At 56.6% G+C, this 19,800-nt stretch overlaps 1 protein-coding gene across 1 annotated transcript; it reads left to right on the top strand.

The window, feature by feature from the left end:
* The first annotated feature begins 9,143 nt into the window (after positions 1-9,143).
* SLC6A7 (solute carrier family 6 member 7) lies at positions 9,144-17,844 on the top strand. Its single transcript, XM_004587538.4, has 12 exons — positions 9,144-9,264; positions 9,438-9,672; positions 11,175-11,313; positions 12,455-12,589; positions 13,385-13,488; positions 13,590-13,714; positions 14,667-14,779; positions 14,922-15,053; positions 15,467-15,566; positions 15,751-15,851; positions 16,214-16,381; positions 17,379-17,844. The coding sequence occupies exons 1-12, from the start codon at positions 9,159-9,161 to the stop codon at positions 17,589-17,591; spliced, it is 1,671 nt and encodes a 556-aa protein (XP_004587595.2). The 5' UTR covers positions 9,144-9,158; the 3' UTR covers positions 17,592-17,844.
* Positions 17,845-19,800: the final 1,956 nt, after the last annotated feature.

The following is a 19,800-nucleotide window of genomic DNA, read 5'->3' as shown; positions in this document are numbered from 1 at the left end:
CATTAAAAATATTTATATGCATTTAAAAATATCTCCCTATATAATGAAAGGAAGTGCATTTTCATCTAACACTTCCCTTGCATCAGTATACACCTCCACTACACTTCTGGTTTGATGTGAGACTGAGAGAAGCAAGCAGAGAGAGGGAGAAAGATGAGAGCAAGCTGAGGGAAGTGAGATGGAGGGGCCGTTCTTTGGATTCCTAAGTGGTTGTTTTGCTGAGTAGTACCCAAACCGCCTCTGGAATTGGGTAGGAGGGACACTGGTGGTAGCAACTGTCAGCCCTGCTTGGCCACGGAATTCCCAGCCCGTTGTATAATCAGGAAACTGGGCCTGCAGTGGCTCCACTAACTGGTGTGGGCAACATCTTCCAGACAATCTGGAGTTTTGTTTCACCAGAGAACAGGTCTTGCCAGGCAGTGCTGTGGTGATGAGGAGAGGGTGGCAGACAGAGGGGACCCGGAGGACACAGACTGGGTGGGGTCCAGCTTCCTGATTTTGGCTGTAACTTTGCAGCTACATCACTGAGTGATTTTGCCAATCCCCACCTCTCTGGGACTCAGTTTCCACACCTGACAGGCATGGCCCTACACCCATATGCAGCCCCCAAACCCAGTGATTGCTATGGATGCTCACAGGCCACCCTAGGACACATTTGTTCCAGGAAAGACAATGTCTCCTTCTGTCCCTCTCCCGGGCAGGATTGGGGCTGACAGTTGGGAGATAGATACTGAGCCTTCTGCCTCACTCTACTCCCTGTACCCACGGCAATGAAACCCAAGTATCAGTGCCAGGGCGGGAGTGGGGTGCTCAGCAAAGTGCACCTCTCCTGAGAGACTACGCTAACAACATTTGGGACAAGAGATGGGCTAAAGCACTTCCTCCCAAGAGCCTTCTCGGCTTTATCTTCAAAGGTCAGAGATACTGCATGTTGTGTGACCCTGGGCACATGACTGCCTTTCTCTTAGATGACTGGCTCAAGTATACAATGGGATGTACATGCCTGAGTCTTCTCAGACCTTTGGAAAAAATCAGAAATCAAATGCTGAGTGTAGACGGCCATCCTGTACAGATGTATAGGTGTATACTGATGCTGCCCTATACCCCTATACACCTTGGTGCAGGTGGGAGCAGGGCACAGGAGACCTCCCCCTCCTGGGGCTGAGAGCCCTTGACCTGCCCTGGGTGGTCAGCTAGGTAAGGAAGAGGTGGCAGGGCTGGAGCTGTGGGGTTGATGCCCTCCCTAAAGCCCAAGCTGGCATTTAAATCCTTCTGCCCTGCTGCCAAGCTCCAGGGACAGAATAGATCCTTATCTTCACCTCTCCCAGTGGGGTTCCCTCCCCTGGGAGGTAGACAAGCACATCCACGATGCATGTCTGAGCTGGGGGTGGGGAGCACTACGAGAGTGAAAGGCATGATTTATAACAGACAGGTGTCTTTCAACTTTCATTCTCCCATCACAAGTTGAAAATATCACAGACAGAGACACCCTGGCCACACCTAGCCCACCCCTGGCACAGCGGAGTGCACTTTGGGTTGCTGACCGTTGTGATGGAGCTGTGTCTGGGAACTGGCAGGAGAGCATCAGGCTACATATTTACGATATGCAGAAAGACAGAGATTCAGCATCCATTCCCTATGGCTCAGTGTCTTCAACTTGGCACCAATGCAAAGTCAAAGACACACGAGGTTGGGCCGTCAGGACAGGTCAGCCCACTGGCACACGTGGGTTCAGTGCCCGCAAACCAGCGCACAGGTCTGCTCTAGCTACTGCTGTCCCATCCTGGCCACAGACTTACTACATCCTCCAGATGCTCTTGGAAGCTGGCCAGGCATACTACAGTTGCAAGTCCATTTCACAGATGCAAATCCTAAGTGCCTGGACAGGAGCGCAGATACTGATGGTCCCAGCCGCAAACCATCTCCCCAGCAGGGTGGCACCTGCCAGTCCCTTCTCCTAGGCCAAATCTCTGCCATTTCATCTTTAACAGAGTGTTGAAGACCACTGCTTGCCTGGAAGGTTCATGAAGCCTGACTTTGGGTCTGGTGTCACTGAGCAAATAACTGGCCCTCCATCCTTCAGTGTCATAGCACCTGCCTCTCAGACACCTTGCTAAGGATCTACATACTTGGGGTGCCCAGTAGGTGTTGTTAGATTGAACAATGGCATGAGCAGCCCACAGCAAGGCAGGGAAGTCCAGACAAAGAGGTGTTCACTGTGCACCTGCTATTGCTTGGCCCTGGCCTACTACATGTTTGCTATGCTCTAAACCTCCCCGAATCTTCACACTCTGTAAGAGTCTTGAGTCTCATCCCCATTTTCCAGGCAAGCAACAGAGAAGCCACAGGCAAAGAGCAGGATGCTAGAATTCAAAGCTGGTCTATTAGTTTCCAAGCGCACAGCCTGACTCTCTTCTAGCCCCTGCTGGGGAAACGGAAGTCCAGAGAGGGCAGGTCACTTGCCCAAGGTCACGCAGGAGACTGTAGCGGAGGCCGAGAGCTTCCCTCACCAACCCCCCTCTCCACCTGCTTGGCCCCCTCCAATCCGCAGCTCTGCGTGCGGGGGCGCGCGCATCCCCCTGCCATCCGTCCATCAGCCGGTCTGTCTGGGTGTCTACGCGGGTGCAACCTAGTACCTCTCCCCAGCCTCGGCGCCGCGCACAGAGAGGCAGAGCGTTTGCTGCGTGCCCAGCCCGCGCCCCACGCCCGCAGCCGCCAGACGGCTTTGCCCGTGCCCGCCCCGCTCCAGCCGGTGCGCGTGAGCTGCCGGGGCAAAGGCGCAGCGGCAGCGGCCGGGCCAGTGGCCAGGCTCTGCTGGCCGCCTAGCTCTCAGCGCTCCAAGCCGCGCCACCGAGCCGCGGCGAACCGCTCTCCAGGATGAAGAAGCTCCAGGGAGCTCACCTTCGCAAGGTAGGGCAAGAGGGCGGGGGCGCACCTGAGGGAGGGTGGCAAAAGCCCGCCCCCATCAAGTCGTCCTAGCGCTGGGGTAAGAGTGGGAAGAGACCCGGAGGGAACACCCAGGGGATGCTCAGGGGGTTCATGGTAGTGGAATTACAGGGAGGGGCGGGTCAAGATCTTCCTCTTCCCTGCCCCCACACCATCCTCACCTGAGGTTCGGATGGAGCCCACTGGGGACCCTGCTGTCCTGGGCCAGGCCCTGCCAACAGGTGTCTGAACCCCCAGGGGGGCAATGGGCAGGGGTGGCTGGAGACTGGCTCTCTCCTCTCCCTACTGCTCCTCCCCCACTCCATCCAGGGGCTGATTGCTTGGGGAAGGGGTTGCTAGAACACCTGGGTACTAGCCTTAGGCTGGGTGGATATGGGAAATCCAGAGTGGAAGGTGGACGTCTGCACCTAGCCCCACCCGTGCACTCTTGATGAAAGCAGCCCCCCAGTCTGCAGGGGACTCCCCGTTTCCTGCCTGCTGCTACACGTGCCCTGCAGGCAGGCACCGTCCCCACCCCACCCCTTCTCTTTGGGGCAGCTTTGGCTTCCCTGCTAAGACCCCAGCAGGACTGCAGGGAGGGGCGCTGGGGAGGACGTGGAGGGGAAGTAAGGCAGGGAGTGGGGGGATGGGAGGCCCACGATACAGAGAGAGCCTCTCTGAGGCCCAGCCAAGTTTAGGTTGGGTAGGTTGGGTATGGGGAGGGAGAGGAAGGGGAAGTGCAAGCCGTCTAGGGAGTCTGCCATTGCATTCATCCTGTGACTTTGGTCAAGTCCAGTCCCTGAGCTAAACCCCCTGTGGTCAGCTGCTGCTAGGTGTGGGCCAAGGAGGGAAAAAACCTGTCCACAGGGGCTAGGATTACACACACACACACTACCTCATGCAAGCTCTCTGCCCTCTGGCACCAGGCATGGAACCATCCTGCTAAGTGGCTCTTCTTCACCTGCTGACACGGTGGTTTCTCGGGGCAGCTTTTGTCTCTCAGGTCCTATGCCCACTCCTCCCCACCCTCTGCCCACCCTCTGACTCCCTTCTCTGCTCTTTGCTTTCCCTGCCTGCTGCTGCTAGGCCACACACATATGTCAGTGGCCATGTTCTGGAAAGTGTGGGTATAGGGCTGCACACCGAGCAAGCTGCAGCCTATTCAAGCCTTCCATAGCTCAGGCTGTTCTGTGGACTCCACTTCATAAACAAGACAACTGAAGTGAAGAAGAGGCATTGGGACTACCGCTTTCTGATTGTACACTAGAACCATCATGGAGGGTGGGGCTGCCTGCTGGGTGGGGGTCCCCTCCCTTAGTCTCCAGGAGAGGGGTTAGGGAATGAGCAGGCCCCGGCATCACCAGGGGCAATATGGTTCCTGGCCTCTGGCCCCTCAGTGTGCCACCTGACCTTGGGCTATTCCTTTCCCTCCCAGAAACCTGGTTTCCTCATCTGCCTGATGAAGTTGGACTCTGGATCCCCATGGTGGGGTAGGAGGGTAGGAGCCTGGAAGCTCTTCTCTCCTCTCCCGCTGTAGGGTCAGTGCAGAGTTGGGCAGGCTTGGGTGTGTGTTCCTGCATGACCCCAAAGTGGGGAGGAGGGCTCAGATGTGGGACCCTCACACCCAGGTGTCCAATCTTAACCCAATCATTGACTTGCTTTCCTCTGCCTCAGGATCAGTTCCAGCCTCACTGTGCTGGCCTCCTGGGATTTACTCTTGGCAGAGCTATGGGGTTCGGGAGCCCTCCTGATTGACCCTGCTTTGGAGGACCCCATCCTTTGCTCCTGGAGCAGGAGCAGGCTTCCCCATGATTGGGGGAGGAAGGGACGCACGCGCCAGCAGCATCCTGCTCTTGGAACTCCTGTCGTCATGGAAACAGAGAGCCAGGACCGCTCTGTGAGCAGGGAAAGGGCAGCTTCTCTGGGGGGATCAGAGGAGCCTCATTAGTAGACCCTCTTGCCAGCTGGCCTGGCAGGGCTGGACAAATCATCCCAGGGTGCCTCAGTACCCAGTGCCAGGGGCCAGCATCAGCTGGCACCTTTCTGTCCCTTCTGGGCTCACCTGGAAACCAGAGCTGCTAGCAGAGGCAGTCTTGGGAAGTGGGCCATGGGGAGGGAGGGGCGTTTTCACGCCAGTCTTGGAGCTGCTGCCCCCTCGCTTTGGCGTGTCCGAGAACCCAGCCAAGGAACTGCCAGGCACATGTGTGCTTCAGCTCTTGAAGCTCCTTACTTTCCAAGCAGCTCTTTCATGCTCTCTTCACTGTCACCGAAACCCAGAGTCATGCCAAGCTATCCCTGTCCCCAGTGGCCAGCAGCCAGCCTCAAGCAAGATCATCCTATTATCCCATGGTTGCTGCCTGAGCCCCCATTGTCCTGGCCCTGCCCCACAGCCAGCACCTCCAACCTTGTGCTGCTCAGGGCAGGCCTCCTTTCCTGTCTCCATCTTCACCCCAGACAAGGCCCTGCTGCCACATATCGTGTGTGTGTGTGTGTGTGTGTGTGTAAGGAAGGAGACAGTCCCTGGGCCTGCTCTCAGCCAGTCTTCAGACACCACAAGGTGCCCCCACAGGATGTTGCCACATTCTGCCTGGGACCCTCAGAGCCACAAACCAGTAGACATTTCACGTTTCTGCAAAATCATCCCAACCCAGTAGGCTAGTGCCTTGAAGCCCATTTGCTATAGGAAATATAGGAAATTGGGGGATGCTCTATGCTAGCGCACTTGGAAAGTCACTGTGCAGGTTGGCCCATTAAAGAATCTGGCAAGTCCCTATGGCAGACACAGATGTAGCTTTATATCAACCCAACTTCTCCCAAACAACCCTTTACTCCATTGGGGCACCTTTGAAGATCCCAAGAGATGTGTTTCTGGAAGATTGGTTTATACAGTCCTCCCATTGTCTGGATGGAGACAGTGAGGTTCAGAAGTCACCCAATGAATTGGAACTGACCTTGGACCAGAATGGCAGACTGCTCACTCTCTGTGTAGTGGCGTTGCACTTTTTCTGCAGACAGCAGGGGTCCTTCCTGCTTTGAAGCTCCTGGATCCTATCTGGGGGATCCACCTTGCATCTCCACCCTTCTCTGTCATAGCCGGTGAATTTCAGAAGCAAGCAGGCATGATGCAGAGGCTCCTTTCTCCTGACCCACTCTCAGGGTGACATGCTGGGGTTGCTAGGAATTGTCAGTTGTTGTCCTGTGTCTTGAGGCTTACAGACAGGTGCTCAGCTCCAGCAACTTGTGAACAAGTTACCCTATGCCCCACAGGGCCAGGATCCCCAGTGGCTGCAGGACAGCCTCCCCTCTTAGCCCCAAGCCCAAAGGGAGAACAAATGCTCAGCTGGCCTCGCTACCTACCTTCAGTCATGGAAGGGGACCTCAGAGACATCAATCCTGTGTGCCGCTTTGCATTTGTGTCTCCTCTGGTGACAGCAAAGTTGTGGCTTTCCAAGGCAGATCAGGGCTTCTCCCTTGCTCGTGAGCAAAAATTCACAGCCTGTGGTGGGCCTGCGCTTGAGCCACAAAGCCTCAATCTAAAGCCGCCCTCAAGGGAGCTCCCAAGCCCTCCAAACCTTTTCTATGCAAAGGACTCGCAGCTTCATCCTCTCCTGTAACCCCCAACACCCCCTATTCTGGCCACCTGCCCTTCAGATATGCTCCACATTGTGTATTTCTTAAAGTCTGCTGTCCAGAACAGAAACAAAACTGCAACGAAGGGAGAGTGAAGCCATGGGTGTTCACACCAGGAAGCCTCAGGCTCCATATCCAGCCTTGGGCAACCTGGTAGGGACTTGGGCTACATCATGACACCTCTTTCAGCTTCAATTTTCCTGGTGTTTAAATGGAGCACAGGGGAATATCTAGCTCAGAGTCGTGGTTTTGGTTTAGTTTTTGAGAGATCGAGAAAGTCTCATCCACTGGTACAGTCCCCATGTACATGGCAAGGACTGGGAAGGTCCGGCCACTCAATCCAGACCTCCCAAGTGGGTAGCAGGGACCCAATATCTTGAGCCATCTGGAAGCGGAGCCAGCGAGTGAACCTGGGGACTCTGATGAAAGGCATAGGCATCTTTTCCAGCACTTTAACTGCCAGGCTAAACAACTACTCTTTTACAGTATATATTTATCTTTTAGAGTTGTGTGGAATCTAATACCAGGTAACATAGTGGAATATTTGATATAGCAAGAACATAGCAACTGCTTAATACCCAGGAATAAAGATTATCATTTTCACCATTAGGCTCATTCCTTGGATTTGGCTCCTGTGTCAGACAAGCTAAGGTCAAGGTCACCTTTTTAGGGCTGACACACCCAAGGGACTCCAGCACATGGCTGGCACAGCCCAGATAACAGCACTTGTATTTCGTGTTTCCAATTTAGCCCTGTTCATTTTCACATTCTTGTTTGGGGGCTACAGTTCCTGCCCAGCCTCACTTTTCTGCCTTTCCCTTTTGTTCTCTTTCCCTGGTAGCCTGTCACCCCAGACCTGCTGATGACCCCCAGTGACCAGGGCGATGTGGAGCTAGACATGGACTTGGCTGCAGACCGGGGAAACTGGACCGGCAAGCTGGACTTCTTGCTGTCCTGCATTGGCTACTGTGTGGGCCTGGGCAACGTGTGGCGGTTCCCCTACCGGGCCTACACCAACGGAGGAGGTGGGGCTGAGGTGCTGGGGCGGAGGGCACTGTGAGCTTTAGGTGACCTTGGCTGTTGTCTCCTACAAGACCTGGGGCATGGTTGGTTCAAAGTAGTTGACACTAGGAGGCGAGAGCTTATCCTCCTGTCCTTGCCATCACCAAGTCCTTCTACCTTCCTTCCTGTGCTGTGATGACTACTCATCTGACTTTCTCCTAAGGCCAGGCACTTTCTGGGCCCTCCTACCACCTCCTCCACGGCTGTGCTCCATCCACCTTTCCTATCCTGAATCTTTAGGCCCCCTCCTCTCCCGGTTCCTGGTGCCTTCCATTCTGACTACACACACATACTCTCCCATCTTTGTCCCTATTTGCCCGTCAAGTTGCTGTTCTGAGTCTCATTCACAGTAGCTAGGGTTGAGCCCAGGCCCCGGGCTCGGTGCCCATCTCATTTAGCCCGGATGACAGCCCTCCTGGGAAGGCATCCTGGAAGTGCTGTGGCAGCCGGGGACTCGGAGAGGCCAGTTCTCTTGGCCAAAGTTGCAGGGTGGTAGACTCCACGTTGCAGCCCAGAACTCACTTCTCCAGGATTGGGTGCTCCCATTGGTACATGCTGCTGCTTCCCTGCCTGTCTCTACCAGGAGAGTACCCCGGGAATGGAAAGACAGCTGAGTAACACTAGATGGGACCAAGAGAGGACATGCTTATGTGACTGGGAAGTGCAGGGCGGCACGAGCCATGGTGCTCTAGGGTTGCAATGTCACTCATGGCTGGCTCCAGACACGCACACTCTGGAGTCTCTCTGCTGACCTCATTTCCTCCCAAGACTGGCTTCCTCCCTATAGATGGGGTGTGAGAGTGGGGTTGGGATGCAATTCTGGGATGACTTCATTCTCAGCCAAGTTTAACAACCCCAGGGTATGACAGCAAGATCTGAATGAATCCATATAGAGTTGCAGGGAAGGCCTCCGATTGGTGGCCTGGGCTGTGTGCCCACAGCCAGCAGCCGGCAGGGAGTGGAGGCGGGCAGGCGGGAGGGCAGGAGGGGCTGGGCTCCTGGGCCTGGCAGCTCTCCCGGGACCATATGGCAGTGGGCACTTCTCTAAAGGGGGAGATGGCTGCCAGCAGGAGAAGCAAAGGGGAGGGGCTGTGAGGCTCAGGAAACCACAGGTGGCTGCCACCGGGATGGGGGTTGGGGAGGCATGGCAGGGAGTGGGGGAGGCTGATGAAGGATGGATCAGAGCAAGAGTCTGAAAATCTGGGGACTGAGCAGGTTACTCTTCCACTCATTCAGTTTCCATTTATTCAGTCACACTCAGCACATGGTTCTTACCTGTCTGCTGTTAGTCTGGTCCTCTTTTGGGCATAGGAACTCCGCGAGATGAGCGGTCCCTGCCAGCTGCCCTTGGCCCTGTGTTACCCACTGTGAAAGAGAAGACACTTCTGCAGGCACAGGATTTCAGCCCCTGGGAGAAGGAACCCCCACAATGGACGGCTGGTATCAGCCAAGCAGGGACTGTGTGGGAACTGACCCACCTGAGAACTTTCCGCCTCCGCCGCCTCCTCCTTGCAGGTGCCTTCCTCGTGCCCTACTTCCTCATGCTGGCCATCTGTGGCATCCCCCTCTTCTTCATGGAGCTCTCCCTGGGCCAGTTCTCCAGCCTGGGACCCCTGGCTGTCTGGAAAATCAGTCCCCTCTTCAAAGGTGATGCCTTCATGGTCCTACGGGTGGTTCGGGTCTTGGGGAGGTAGTGCGTGTGTGTGCAAGCCCTACTCCACCCCTCAAGGTCCAGGCAGACAGGGAGAAACAGCCCAGAAGGCTGCTGCCTGCTGGCTGGTGCTCAACCCAGTGCCCAGCAGCGCCTCCCCCTCCAACAGGTGCCGGAGCGGCCATGCTGCTGATTGTGGGCCTCGTGGCCATCTACTACAACATGATTATTGCCTATGTGCTCTTCTACCTCTTCGCCTCCCTCACCAGCAACCTGCCCTGGGAGCACTGTGGCAACTGGTGGAACACAGACCTGTGCCATGAGCACAGAGGCCCCCAGGACCGCAACGGGGCACTGCCCCTCAACCTCACCAGCACTGTCAGCCCCAGCGAGGAGTACTGGAGGTCAGGCAGGGCTGCAGCCCAAATCTGGGGGGGCGGGTGGAGGACATTGGGAGGTGATGCCAAGGCACAGCAGGAAGCCCTGGCCATGCCGCGCCCCTCAGTTGTGGCTTGTGTTCAGGTCTTGGCCAGGCAGACCCTGGGTCCTGCTCCCAGTGCCTGACCTGGCCAGCTGCATGATCTTATGTGTGGGTTTGGTTTCTCTTGCTTTGTCTTCAGTGTGGGGCTGATAACAGTAGCAATTCCATAAGGCTGCGATAAGGCTCAAGGGAAAGGGTGCATACTAATTGTGCCATCAAAATGGGGGGGGGGTGCTCAGCCAGGGCTGGCTGCTGCTAATGGCAATGGTGACATTCTGGTGGCTGAGCTTAGTCTTCTGCCGTGGGAGCGCTCATACGTCTCCATCCAAGATGTAGTTCAGTCCATCACTTACACAATCAGGCTTCTACTATCAGCATCAGCTACAGTAGAGGTGGAGAGCACTTGGCAGCATGCGGCCTAGACCAGGTATGATGTAGATGCTCTCTGCCTAGTCTAGCAGGAGAGACATGATGATAACAGAGGGAGGACTGGATGGGAGAAGAATGTAAGACAATGTGGGTAAAGTGGTCATCATGGTGCCAGGTGCCTTGTGAGCCTCAGCTCTCCGTGCCAGAATTCAGCCAGCCACTCCTCAGCATCCCTCCCTCCCCATTGTATAGTCTGCAAAATGGAAGCTTGCTTGGTAGCTACTGAAAGGGTGATGTTGACATCACAGACTCCTGATTCTGTCCTGGAACTTTTTCTGGTGACCTGGTCCCTGAGCTGGGAGACTTTGACAAAAGAACACAGAGCCGAGAACCCTATACCTGAACCTGCCAGGAGCCGCTCTTAGAGATTTTACCCACAAAGGGGTCTTGTGTCTGGTTGAGTCTCCAACCTGCAAGTACTACATGGTTCTACTCATTTGTCTGATTCAAGTATCCAAAGAGTCTGCTCCTGCTGCAGTGTGTCAAGATGAGCCTGGGTCTGCCATTTAGCCAAGGAACTTGATGTGATGTCTCCATGGCAATGCCACGGTCCACTGCCTTGGCCTGGGTGCAGGCAGGAGGCACATGGCACTGTCAGGAGGACTTAGTTGTAAGCAGCTTAGTGAAGGGACTTCCCAGAGCAGCAGGAATCTGGAAAGGGGGAGCATCTGCGACAGCAGGAAGGAGAGCTGCTAGCTCCTCTACACTAAGGGGGCCAGTGAGGGATGCAGGGGAGAAAGCAGCCCTGGGAGAGGGGGTGCCCTTATGTGCACAGGTAGAACCCCCAGTCCTCCAATCCTGCAGTATTCTGTTGCTGCCAAAGTCAAGTGGAAACCAACAGGAAGGGAGCCTGGAGGCTGGGTCGGTAGAGGCCATCCTCCTAGGAGCAGAGCCTGGGGGGATGGGGAGGGCCAGAGCCATGTCCACAGACTGATCCCTGGTCCAGACACGGGCAGGGTGCCAGGTGCCTCTCCCTTGGGCCTGTGTCTCCCACAGCCGCTATGTCCTGCACATCCAAGGCAGCCAGGGCATTGGCAGTCCTGGGAAGATCCGCTGGAACCTGTGCCTCTGCCTACTGCTGGCCTGGGTCATCGTCTTCCTCTGCATCCTCAAGGGAGTGAAGTCCTCGGGCAAGGTGAAGTCTGAGAGGCCCTGGAGGCCTGGGCATCAGCTGGGGGGCGGGGGCTTTCTGGATTGGGTCTGGGAAGACCAACAGCTTCCTCTGGAAGAGGGTATGCAGGGACGGGGGCCCTGTGTGGTGTGCAACACAGCGATTCAGGTGGATAGTGGCAAGGCAGCATTAGAGGGTTTAAGGCTCTGGTCCCTCCCCAGCATGTGGCACCTTGAAGGGCTCAACCGGTTTGTGGAAAGCTTGCATGGGAGAAAAGGTATATGAGTCGGGGGTACAAGTGACCCCATCTGGTTCTGTCTGGTGTCACACCTAGTAGAATGCCAGGAGGGTGTGTGCTTCAGCCGAGCCTTCGGCTTCCATCCATGCACTTGGTCATCTTCCCTGTGCATTGGCTTCCTTCTTCATGCTGTTATCCCCAGCAGCCCTGCTCAACCCAGACTCCCCATCTGCCCAGTTCTCAAATGTCCAGGACTCAGGTCTGGGTGGAGCAGCTGGGTCAAATCACTCTCTGTGTTTGGGAGATTGCAATGCCCTGCTGAGCTCAGCTTGGGTCTTGTGCCCATCTGGGGTTAGGAAATGGGCTTAGTGTCATTTAGAGAAAGCCAGGGCCTTGTTCTCTGAAGTGAAGCAGACAGGCCCCTGGGAGTCAAAGCCTCACCAGTCCGGGGGAGGGCATGGAGGCACGGGAAGGGAATGCAGGCTGACTAGGAAGAACTTGGCAACCTGACTGGTGTCCATCTTTTGTCACTTGTTCCTCTGCCACATGCTGGGAAGTGTCCACAAGAAGGAGACAAGGACAGGGGAGAGCCAGGCGAGGGGGAGCTTAAGGCTGGATGGTGTCGGTTGCAGGAGGAGCAGGAGGTTTGGGGAAATGGGGTTAGGGAGAACTCATGGAGCTGGGACATGGAAGACATCTGGTAGCCACATGCAAGGGCTTTGGGGAAGGGCAGGCGTGACCTGGACCAGGAAGAGAGCAGTGGAGGTGGGTTTAAAGCAGGTGCCAACACTGCTGGCCATGGGCTGCATGGGTGGAGGGAGGGGTGAACTTCCACTCCAGGTGGAGAGGTGAGGGTTTGTGGAGGGTGGGAGCAAAAATGACCACCAGGCCCCCATGCCCTGGGTCCCTGCATGTCGCCCCCCTCAGGTGGTGTACTTCACGGCGACGTTCCCCTACCTCATCCTGCTCATGCTGCTGGTCCGTGGAGTCACCCTTCCCGGAGCCTGGAAGGGTATCCAGTTCTATCTCACCCCGCAGTTCCACCACCTGCTGTCTTCCAAGGTGAGGCCCTCTGCAGAGCTGGGGTGCAGAGGGAGGGTTCACTGCAAAAAGCAGGCAAGAGGAGCACTGGGCACAGGGATTGTCAAGCGACCAGCTCCAGGACCGGGGGCTGTGTGTGCCAAGCCCTTCATTCATGTCCTCCAACCATCCCTGCTATGAGTGACAGAGGAAGAACCTTGAGCCCCAAATTGTTTGTGGGCAGTGTAAGATCACACAGCTGGTGAGTAGCCAAGCTGTGATTGCAGTTTGGCTCACTCTGACCCCAAATCCCAAGGGAGACCTTAGGGACTATGTCAATGCTGTGGCACTGGGAGCAAGTGTGGCCAGCCTGCTGACTGGTGTCCGTGCCCAACCCTACACTGGTGCTCTGTATTTACATTATCACAGATTCTCTCCTCACCCCCACAGGGAGGCATGTGCCCTTCCTCCCTGCCCTGCTGCAGATCTGTAGTCCAGAGAACTGATGGGGCTTGTCCAGGCTACACAGTTGGGGTTCATACCCAGGCCCCTTGGACCAACTCCAGGGAGAAAATACACATTGCAGCCACTGGGACACTCAGCCTTAGGCACTGCTTCTCCAGAATGGGACTAAGAAAGAGGCCATCTCCCAGAGCCTGGGTGGGTGGGAAACGGAGGCCCAGGGAAAGGAAGGGGCTTGTCCATGCCGCATGTGAGACAGGCTCTTCTGCATACCACCTGTCACTATCAGGGGAGGAGAGGAGGGATGTTACTCTGCTCCAGCAGCCCCTGGCCCAGCCCTTCCTCTCTGTCCTCCTGTATCCATCCCTGGCACAGGTGTGGATCGAAGCTGCCCTGCAGATCTTCTATTCTCTGGGTGTGGGCTTCGGGGGTCTGCTCACCTTTGCCTCCTACAACACATTCCACCAGAACATCTACAGGTCAGTGCCCACAGCCTGCAGCCCCCCAGCATCCAGGGAGGGCCTCGCAGTCAAGGGCAGGGCCAGCTCACCATGGCCTGGGGCTGGAATTCTCCTGGTAGAGACACCTTCATCGTCACTCTGGGCAATGCCATCACCAGTATCCTGGCTGGGTTCGCCATCTTCTCCGTGCTGGGCTACATGTCTCAGGAGCTGGGCGTGCCTGTGGACCAAGTAGCCAAAGCAGGTGAGCTGATGGCCAGGCCCTGGGGACCAGAGAGAGAATATGTGTGTGTATGCACAACTGTGCATACAAGTGAACCTGCCTTGCAGGCGTCTGGGTGTCCATATACTACGGGCCAGATGTGTCCACCAATGTATGTTAACCTGTGGCTGGAGGTGAGCTGGTTTCTGTATGAGATGGGCTTGTGTGATGAACCTTGCTTACCCAGATTTGTCACATCCTGTGTTGAGGTGGCTGCCTGCAAGGGAATTGAGGATGAGAGTGATCTTGTAAGTCAGTGCATCCCAGGCCAGAGGAAGCATATGAGGACGAGGGGTTTCTAACCAGTTCAAGAGCAAGTGTGTGTTATAACAAAGCTGTGTGTGGATTTCAAATGGTTTTGCACCATACTAAGCTTTTTAGTCCATCTTTCCATGAAGTTTTTGAAGTACCATTGTCTGTGTTCTCAGGAGGGGCTGGTATTTTGGTCCTATGTTTATTTGTGTACTTTTTAAGTCTTTAAATTAAAGACATTGTTTATTTGAAAAGCAAAATGATAAAGAAAGGGAGAGTGCCTGTACCCGCCAGTTCATTCCCCAAATGGTCGCAACAGCTGGGCCTGGCTGAAGCCCAAAGCCAGGGCCTCCATCCTGCTCTTCCTTGTGGGCAGCAGAGAACCAGGGACCTAGAGCATCCTCTTCTATCTCCCCAGCATACCAGCAGGGAGCTGGATGGGAAGTGAACAGCCAGCTCAAAAATCAGCATGGCAAGGGGCAGCCCAATGCACTGTGCCACAATGCTGGCCTCTATTATTGGCTAGACCTGCGTCCTTGAAGTTAGGACAGTGCTAGAAGCTTGCATTTAGTGCATCAGAGTCTGACTCATGAAGATGCGCAAGTGGATATAAGTACCTGTGTATGTGTTTGGGAGGGCCTGTTGCATCCCCTGGTTGCTGACCCATGTGCCCTTGGCCTAGGCCCTGGCCTGGCCTTTGTTGTCTACCCACAGGCCATGACCATGTTGCCCCTGTCACCCTTCTGGTCCTTCCTCTTCTTCTTCATGCTGCTGACCCTTGGCTTGGACAGCCAGGTGAGCTTTGGTTATGGCAGTGGGCACCATGTGTGCATGTGCCTACAGGAATAGATGTATGTAAACATGTATGTGTGTGCACATGTGTGTGTGCATACAAGCAGATGTAGAAGTCTTTCTCCCCACTTGCTTCCCCCTGTAGTTTGCCTTTTTGGAGACAATTGTGACGGCTGTGACGGACGAGTTCCCATACTACCTACGGCCCAAGAAGGCTGTGTTCTCGGGGCTCATCTGCGTGGCTATGTACCTGATGGGCCTGATCCTGACCACTGATGTGAGTGACACTGCAGGGCAGCCCAGGGGCCACATGGGGCAGGGTGGACGCCTGCAGCAGCGTCTCTGACCATCCAGGCAGCCCTTGCCCACCTCTTCCCCACCCCTGGGCCTGTCTCCTTCCAGGGAGCAATCTGGCCTTGAAATTCAGGGTCCCGGCTCTGAGGTCTAAGTCTGGGAACCATCCTTGCTTCTGCACTCGCTGAGTGAGCTCCGACTTCTGTCTTCCACAGCCTGCTTATCAGGAGGAGGGGCTAACACTAGGCAGGGTTGTAGGGAGGCCCAGGTAGGAAGATGCCTGTGAGGAGCGGGCCTGGCTGGTGGTCACCACACCAAACCACAAGATAACCTAGCTAGAGACAGCAGAGCGTGAGGCCTGAGCCAGGGACCCCAGCGTTGTGGCTTATTTTGCAGGGGGGCATGTACTGGCTGGTCCTTCTAGACGACTACAGTGCCAGCTTCGGGCTCATGGTGGTGGTGATCACAACATGTCTTGCCGTCACCCGTGTGTATGGTGAGAAATGTATAGGCGGCAGCCCAGATTCCAAATGGTGGGAGCCTGGAGGGAGGGGGGTCTCCCCTACAGCAGCCCTATACCTGCATGCCAGGTCCAGAGGCATGTTTGGTGGCAGAGGGGCTGCACTGGAGCTGAGGGCACAGTGGGGTGGGCCATTCTTCCTCCTCTTTGCCCCCTGCAGGCATCCAGAGATTCTGCCGAGACATCCACATGATGTTGGGCTTCAAGCCGGGCCTCTACTTCAGGGCCTGCTGGCTGTTCCTGTCCCCTGCCACACTCCTGGTAACAGCAGTGGGAGGGAGGGGTGCTCCCCGGGTCTTGGAGCTGAGAGCAGGAGTGCTCCCTGGGCCCCAACATTCTGATCTACTTCCCCTCTCTAGTACCCCAGGCTTTGCAGCTCTACTTGGTTGGTAAAGTGGGTGGGGCAACTTGGAGGCTGCACTCCGTGGGTCCCGGGGTTGTCATAGGCCATGTCTGGAATGAGGGTGCTGTAGAGTTGGCAGCCATGGCCTTGGGATCGGCTCCACACAGAGCTGGGCTGCTTGCTCAGGCCCACCAAGCAGCCAGAGCTGGACTACCCTGGGGGTGACTCTCAGGCCCACTGTGATGCTAGAAGTCCCTATCCTCCCCACCCCACGTGGCAGGCCCTACTGGTGTATAGCATCGTCAAGTACCAGCCTTCTGAGTACGGCACCTACCGCTTCCCGGCCTGGGCTGAGCTGCTGGGCATCCTCATGGGTCTGCTGTCCTGCCTCCTCATCCCGGCTGGCATGCTGGTGGCCGTGCTGCGAGAGGAGGGGTCACTGTGGGAGGTGAGCCTGCCCTGCCCACTGCCCCCTGCCCCCAGCCCTCTCTGCCTGGGCTTCCTATAGGGACAGAAGGACCTGCACCAGAGGCTGTCCTACTGACTGGAGCCTGAGTGACCCTAACGGAAAGGGAAAGAAGAGAGGGTGACGCACAGTGTGGCAGCCCCTGGCCTGGGCAGCCATGGCCTCCCCTGTGCCCTGCTATCCCACTACCCCCAGGCAGGGGAGGGGCAGGGGACAGTGAGCACTGCAGAGGAGTAACTGCCTGGCTCATGCACCCCCTGTATCCCCTCTCCCACTTCAGGAATCAGAATCCTCGCTCTGCCATTGGTCAGTCAGTTACCATTTTCCTCTCAGCCTTTGTTGCTCCGTCTTTAAAATGGACACAATGACACCTGCCCATAGGGCCGCAGTTGAGGATGAGTCCATGGCAAAGGCTCTGGGCTCCATTCTGAGTGAGAGATGCCATTGGCATTCCCTGGGCAGTGAGCGCCTACTTAGCACATGGGGTCCCCTCATGGACCACAGCCTGGGTCTTTGCCCACAGCGGCCTCACTTATGGTCAGCCGCCTTCCCGCCTTGCTCACGTTCAGGCTGGAGAGCTGGCAGAGGCTCTGGCAGGGTGGCCTGAGGAAGAAGGAAGTGGGATGTGCAGGCTGAGTCACCATTAGTCAGCACCCTCCTTCTGTGGCAACTGGGGCTCCTAGAAGAAAAGTTCCTGGTCAGAATAGGGCAGAAGATCAGGGCCGGGAAGGGCCTCCGTCCTCCGGGTTCAAGGTTCTTTGTCCAGAACCCAATATTTAAGGGAGGGGCCCCAAGCAGCTTCTAAATGGCCCTGCCAGGGACACCTGTTCCCAGGGTCCCCACCAGGGCCAGGGAATGACAGCAGAGCGCAGGAGCCTGGGCGAGTGCTTGTGTGTGGCAGGGCAGGGTCTTCACGCAGATGCACACGGCACTCCCTGGGGGAAGTCCTGCCACCCTGTCCCTCTGCCCTTGTGCACAGCGACTCCAGCAGGCTAGCAGGCCGGCTATGGACTGGGGCCCATCGCTGGAGGAGAACCGGACCGGCATGTATGTGGCCACACTGGCAGGGAGCCAGTCGCCCAAGCCACTGATGGTGCACATGCGCAAGTATGGGGGCATCACCAGCTTCGAGAACACCGCCATCGAGGTGGACCGCGAGATCGCCGAGGAGGAGGAAGAGTCCATGATGTGAGGCAGGAGGCCGATGGACAGGTGGCCCAGCCCAGGGACCACGAAGGGCAGTCACTGTCCTCTAGGGTTGTGGGAGGTGGTGGCAGGTTGCTGTGATGCAAGTCCCTGTTGGATCTCTCCACACACATACACATACATGCTTACACACATGCATACACTCCTAGATACACACACATTCATACTTGTACACATGTACATGCACACAGGTGCACCCATTCAGAGCTGGGGATGACCCACTTTGCAGATGGACTTACTGAGGTCAGGAGGGAGGCATTGGCTTGAGGTCACATAGCAGAGGGGACTTGATCCCAGGCCTCCTGACCTGCCAGCCCCTACATCTCATCTCTGTCCATGACCACCCCTCCCTGGGCCCACCCACTCACACCCAGGTGTCCAGGGTTGGCCAGTGTAAGATCCCAGGGTCCCCTGTGTATGGACCTGAAGGAAGTGGAGGCTCGGGGCCATAACGGATGGGGAAGGCTTATAGAGAGAGGAAGAGGAGGGTAGGCTGGGGAGACTCCAGGCCAGGAGGAGGCTGAGCTGTCAGGGACGGGCAGGAGAATGGCAGAAGGAAGAACTGTGGGTGGGTGGGCCAGGGGTGCTGAGGTAGGCGGGACTTGCCTGAGAGAGTGGGTCTGTGGCCTGGGGGGAGAGGACTGAGGTGGGAGGCCTTCACAGGGCAGGCACAGCAGGGGCAGAGGGAGGAAAGAAAGCAGAGGGCTCCCTTCCTTCACCCCTGCACTGGGGTCAAGCTGTCCACATGTGGCCTTAGGAGTCACAGCCTGGCTCTGGGGCCCTTGTGTTCCCTTCTGCCAGCCCGCATGATCTTCTCCAGTCCTGGCACTGCTGGGAACTTGGCTTTGGTTCCTGTATGAATAACCAAGACAACTGAGGGTCTTGGGGCTGGTCACACACAGGGGCTGGTCTCATGGCTCCCAATCTGCTACAGAGCATGGGGCCTGGGGCCTACAGGAGGGCAGGGGCAGTCCGTGGAGGACGGCCCACAGGCATGGGGGCTGGGGGAGGCATACCTAACCAGGGCTCCTGCCCGCAGCATTCTCCTGGGAGGCAGCATGCCCTTGTATGGCGGCTGCCGGCCACTTTCTCGCTCTCCTCATACCACCCCACCCTGTGTGTGCTGTCACTTGATTGTTAATAAAACCAAATGAGAACGAGGCCATTCTCCAAACCCTGTGTCCTTTCTGAAGCAGGCCACCTGCATGCATGGGCTCCACAGACTCCTGCTCTGGCGTACCCAGCTTCTCACACCTAAAAGGCAGTGTAGATGACTGGGCTGAGGAAGGGAAGGGACTTGGCTTCAAGAGACCGTGCCGAGGCGGGCAGGATCTGAGTCCAGGAGCTGCAGATCAGCAGCATCCCTACCCCAACCCTACACTGACCCCGGCCAGGCCCAGCCCGGCCAGGCCCCAACCCAGCAGAGGGCAGGTGAGGGCTAGAACTGCGGTCCCAGGTTGGGAGGAGCCAAGAGTTTCCCAGGCTTCAGGAATTTCCTGGATCCACCCACCTCCTCCCTGCAGGGCCTTTCAAATGCGAGACCCAGGTGTTTGCAAAGGCTTTGATTGGGGGTGGGAGGGAAGGGCGGCTGCATCTTGCGATATTAATGAATTGTCCGGAAAGAAGGGCAGGGCCCTCCTCCAGCCTTTGAGATGGATGGATGGGTGGGTGGGAAAAGATGCCTTTGTCTATGGCAGGGGCTAGGAGGATGACTCCCCCCAACTCACTCCACACACAGGCTGACAGGCCCTGGCCCTCCCGTGCAGGCCTCCCGAGGGCCTGGCGTGGCTTGAAGGCACCTTGGGCTCCAGCACTGGCCAGGGACTGTGGTCTTGCATGTTCCTCAGTTGCTTGGCTGAGCCAGGTGTCTGGGATTGGAAGTTCGTGGCATCCTGGCTTCTCTTCTGGGTCCCAAGTGTGAGGCTGGTGCACCCCACCTCTGTCCTTCCTGCCCCCACCTGCACCCCGCCCGGCTCTGGGCCTGAGTGTTCTCACTGGTCCAGTCTTCTGTTCTGCCCTGCTTTTCCCGGTTCCAGAATAGCACTTCCGCAGCACCAGCCTCCTCCTCCTCGTCCCTATCTTGGCCGCCTTGCTGTCTCCTGGTTGCAACTGATTCTAAAACTTAGGCAACTGATTCCAAAAGATACACAACAGGTATGTGTTGTGGCACCCCAGTGGGTTAAGCCTCCAGTTGG

Source organism: Ochotona princeps, chromosome 19 (genome assembly GCF_030435755.1).
Source record: "Ochotona princeps isolate mOchPri1 chromosome 19, mOchPri1.hap1, whole genome shotgun sequence".
NCBI classification, from domain to species: Eukaryota; Metazoa; Chordata; class Mammalia; order Lagomorpha; family Ochotonidae; genus Ochotona; species Ochotona princeps.
The sequence above is the reverse complement of the archived record's forward strand: the minus strand, read 5'-3'. Positions and strand labels throughout refer to the sequence as shown.

Coding starts and splice junctions, on each gene's coding strand:
- SLC6A7 (XM_004587538.4), top strand. CDS start 9,159: ATGCTGGCCATCTGTGGCATCCCCCTCTTCTTCATGGAGCTCTCCCTG. Junction 9,265..9,437: donor AATCAGTCCCCTCTTCAAAG/GTGATGCCTTCA, acceptor CCCCTCCAACAG/GTGCCGGAGCGGCCATGCTG. Junction 13,715..14,666: donor GGACCAAGTAGCCAAAGCAG/GTGAGCTGATGG, acceptor CCCTTGGCCTAG/GCCCTGGCCTGGCCTTTGTT.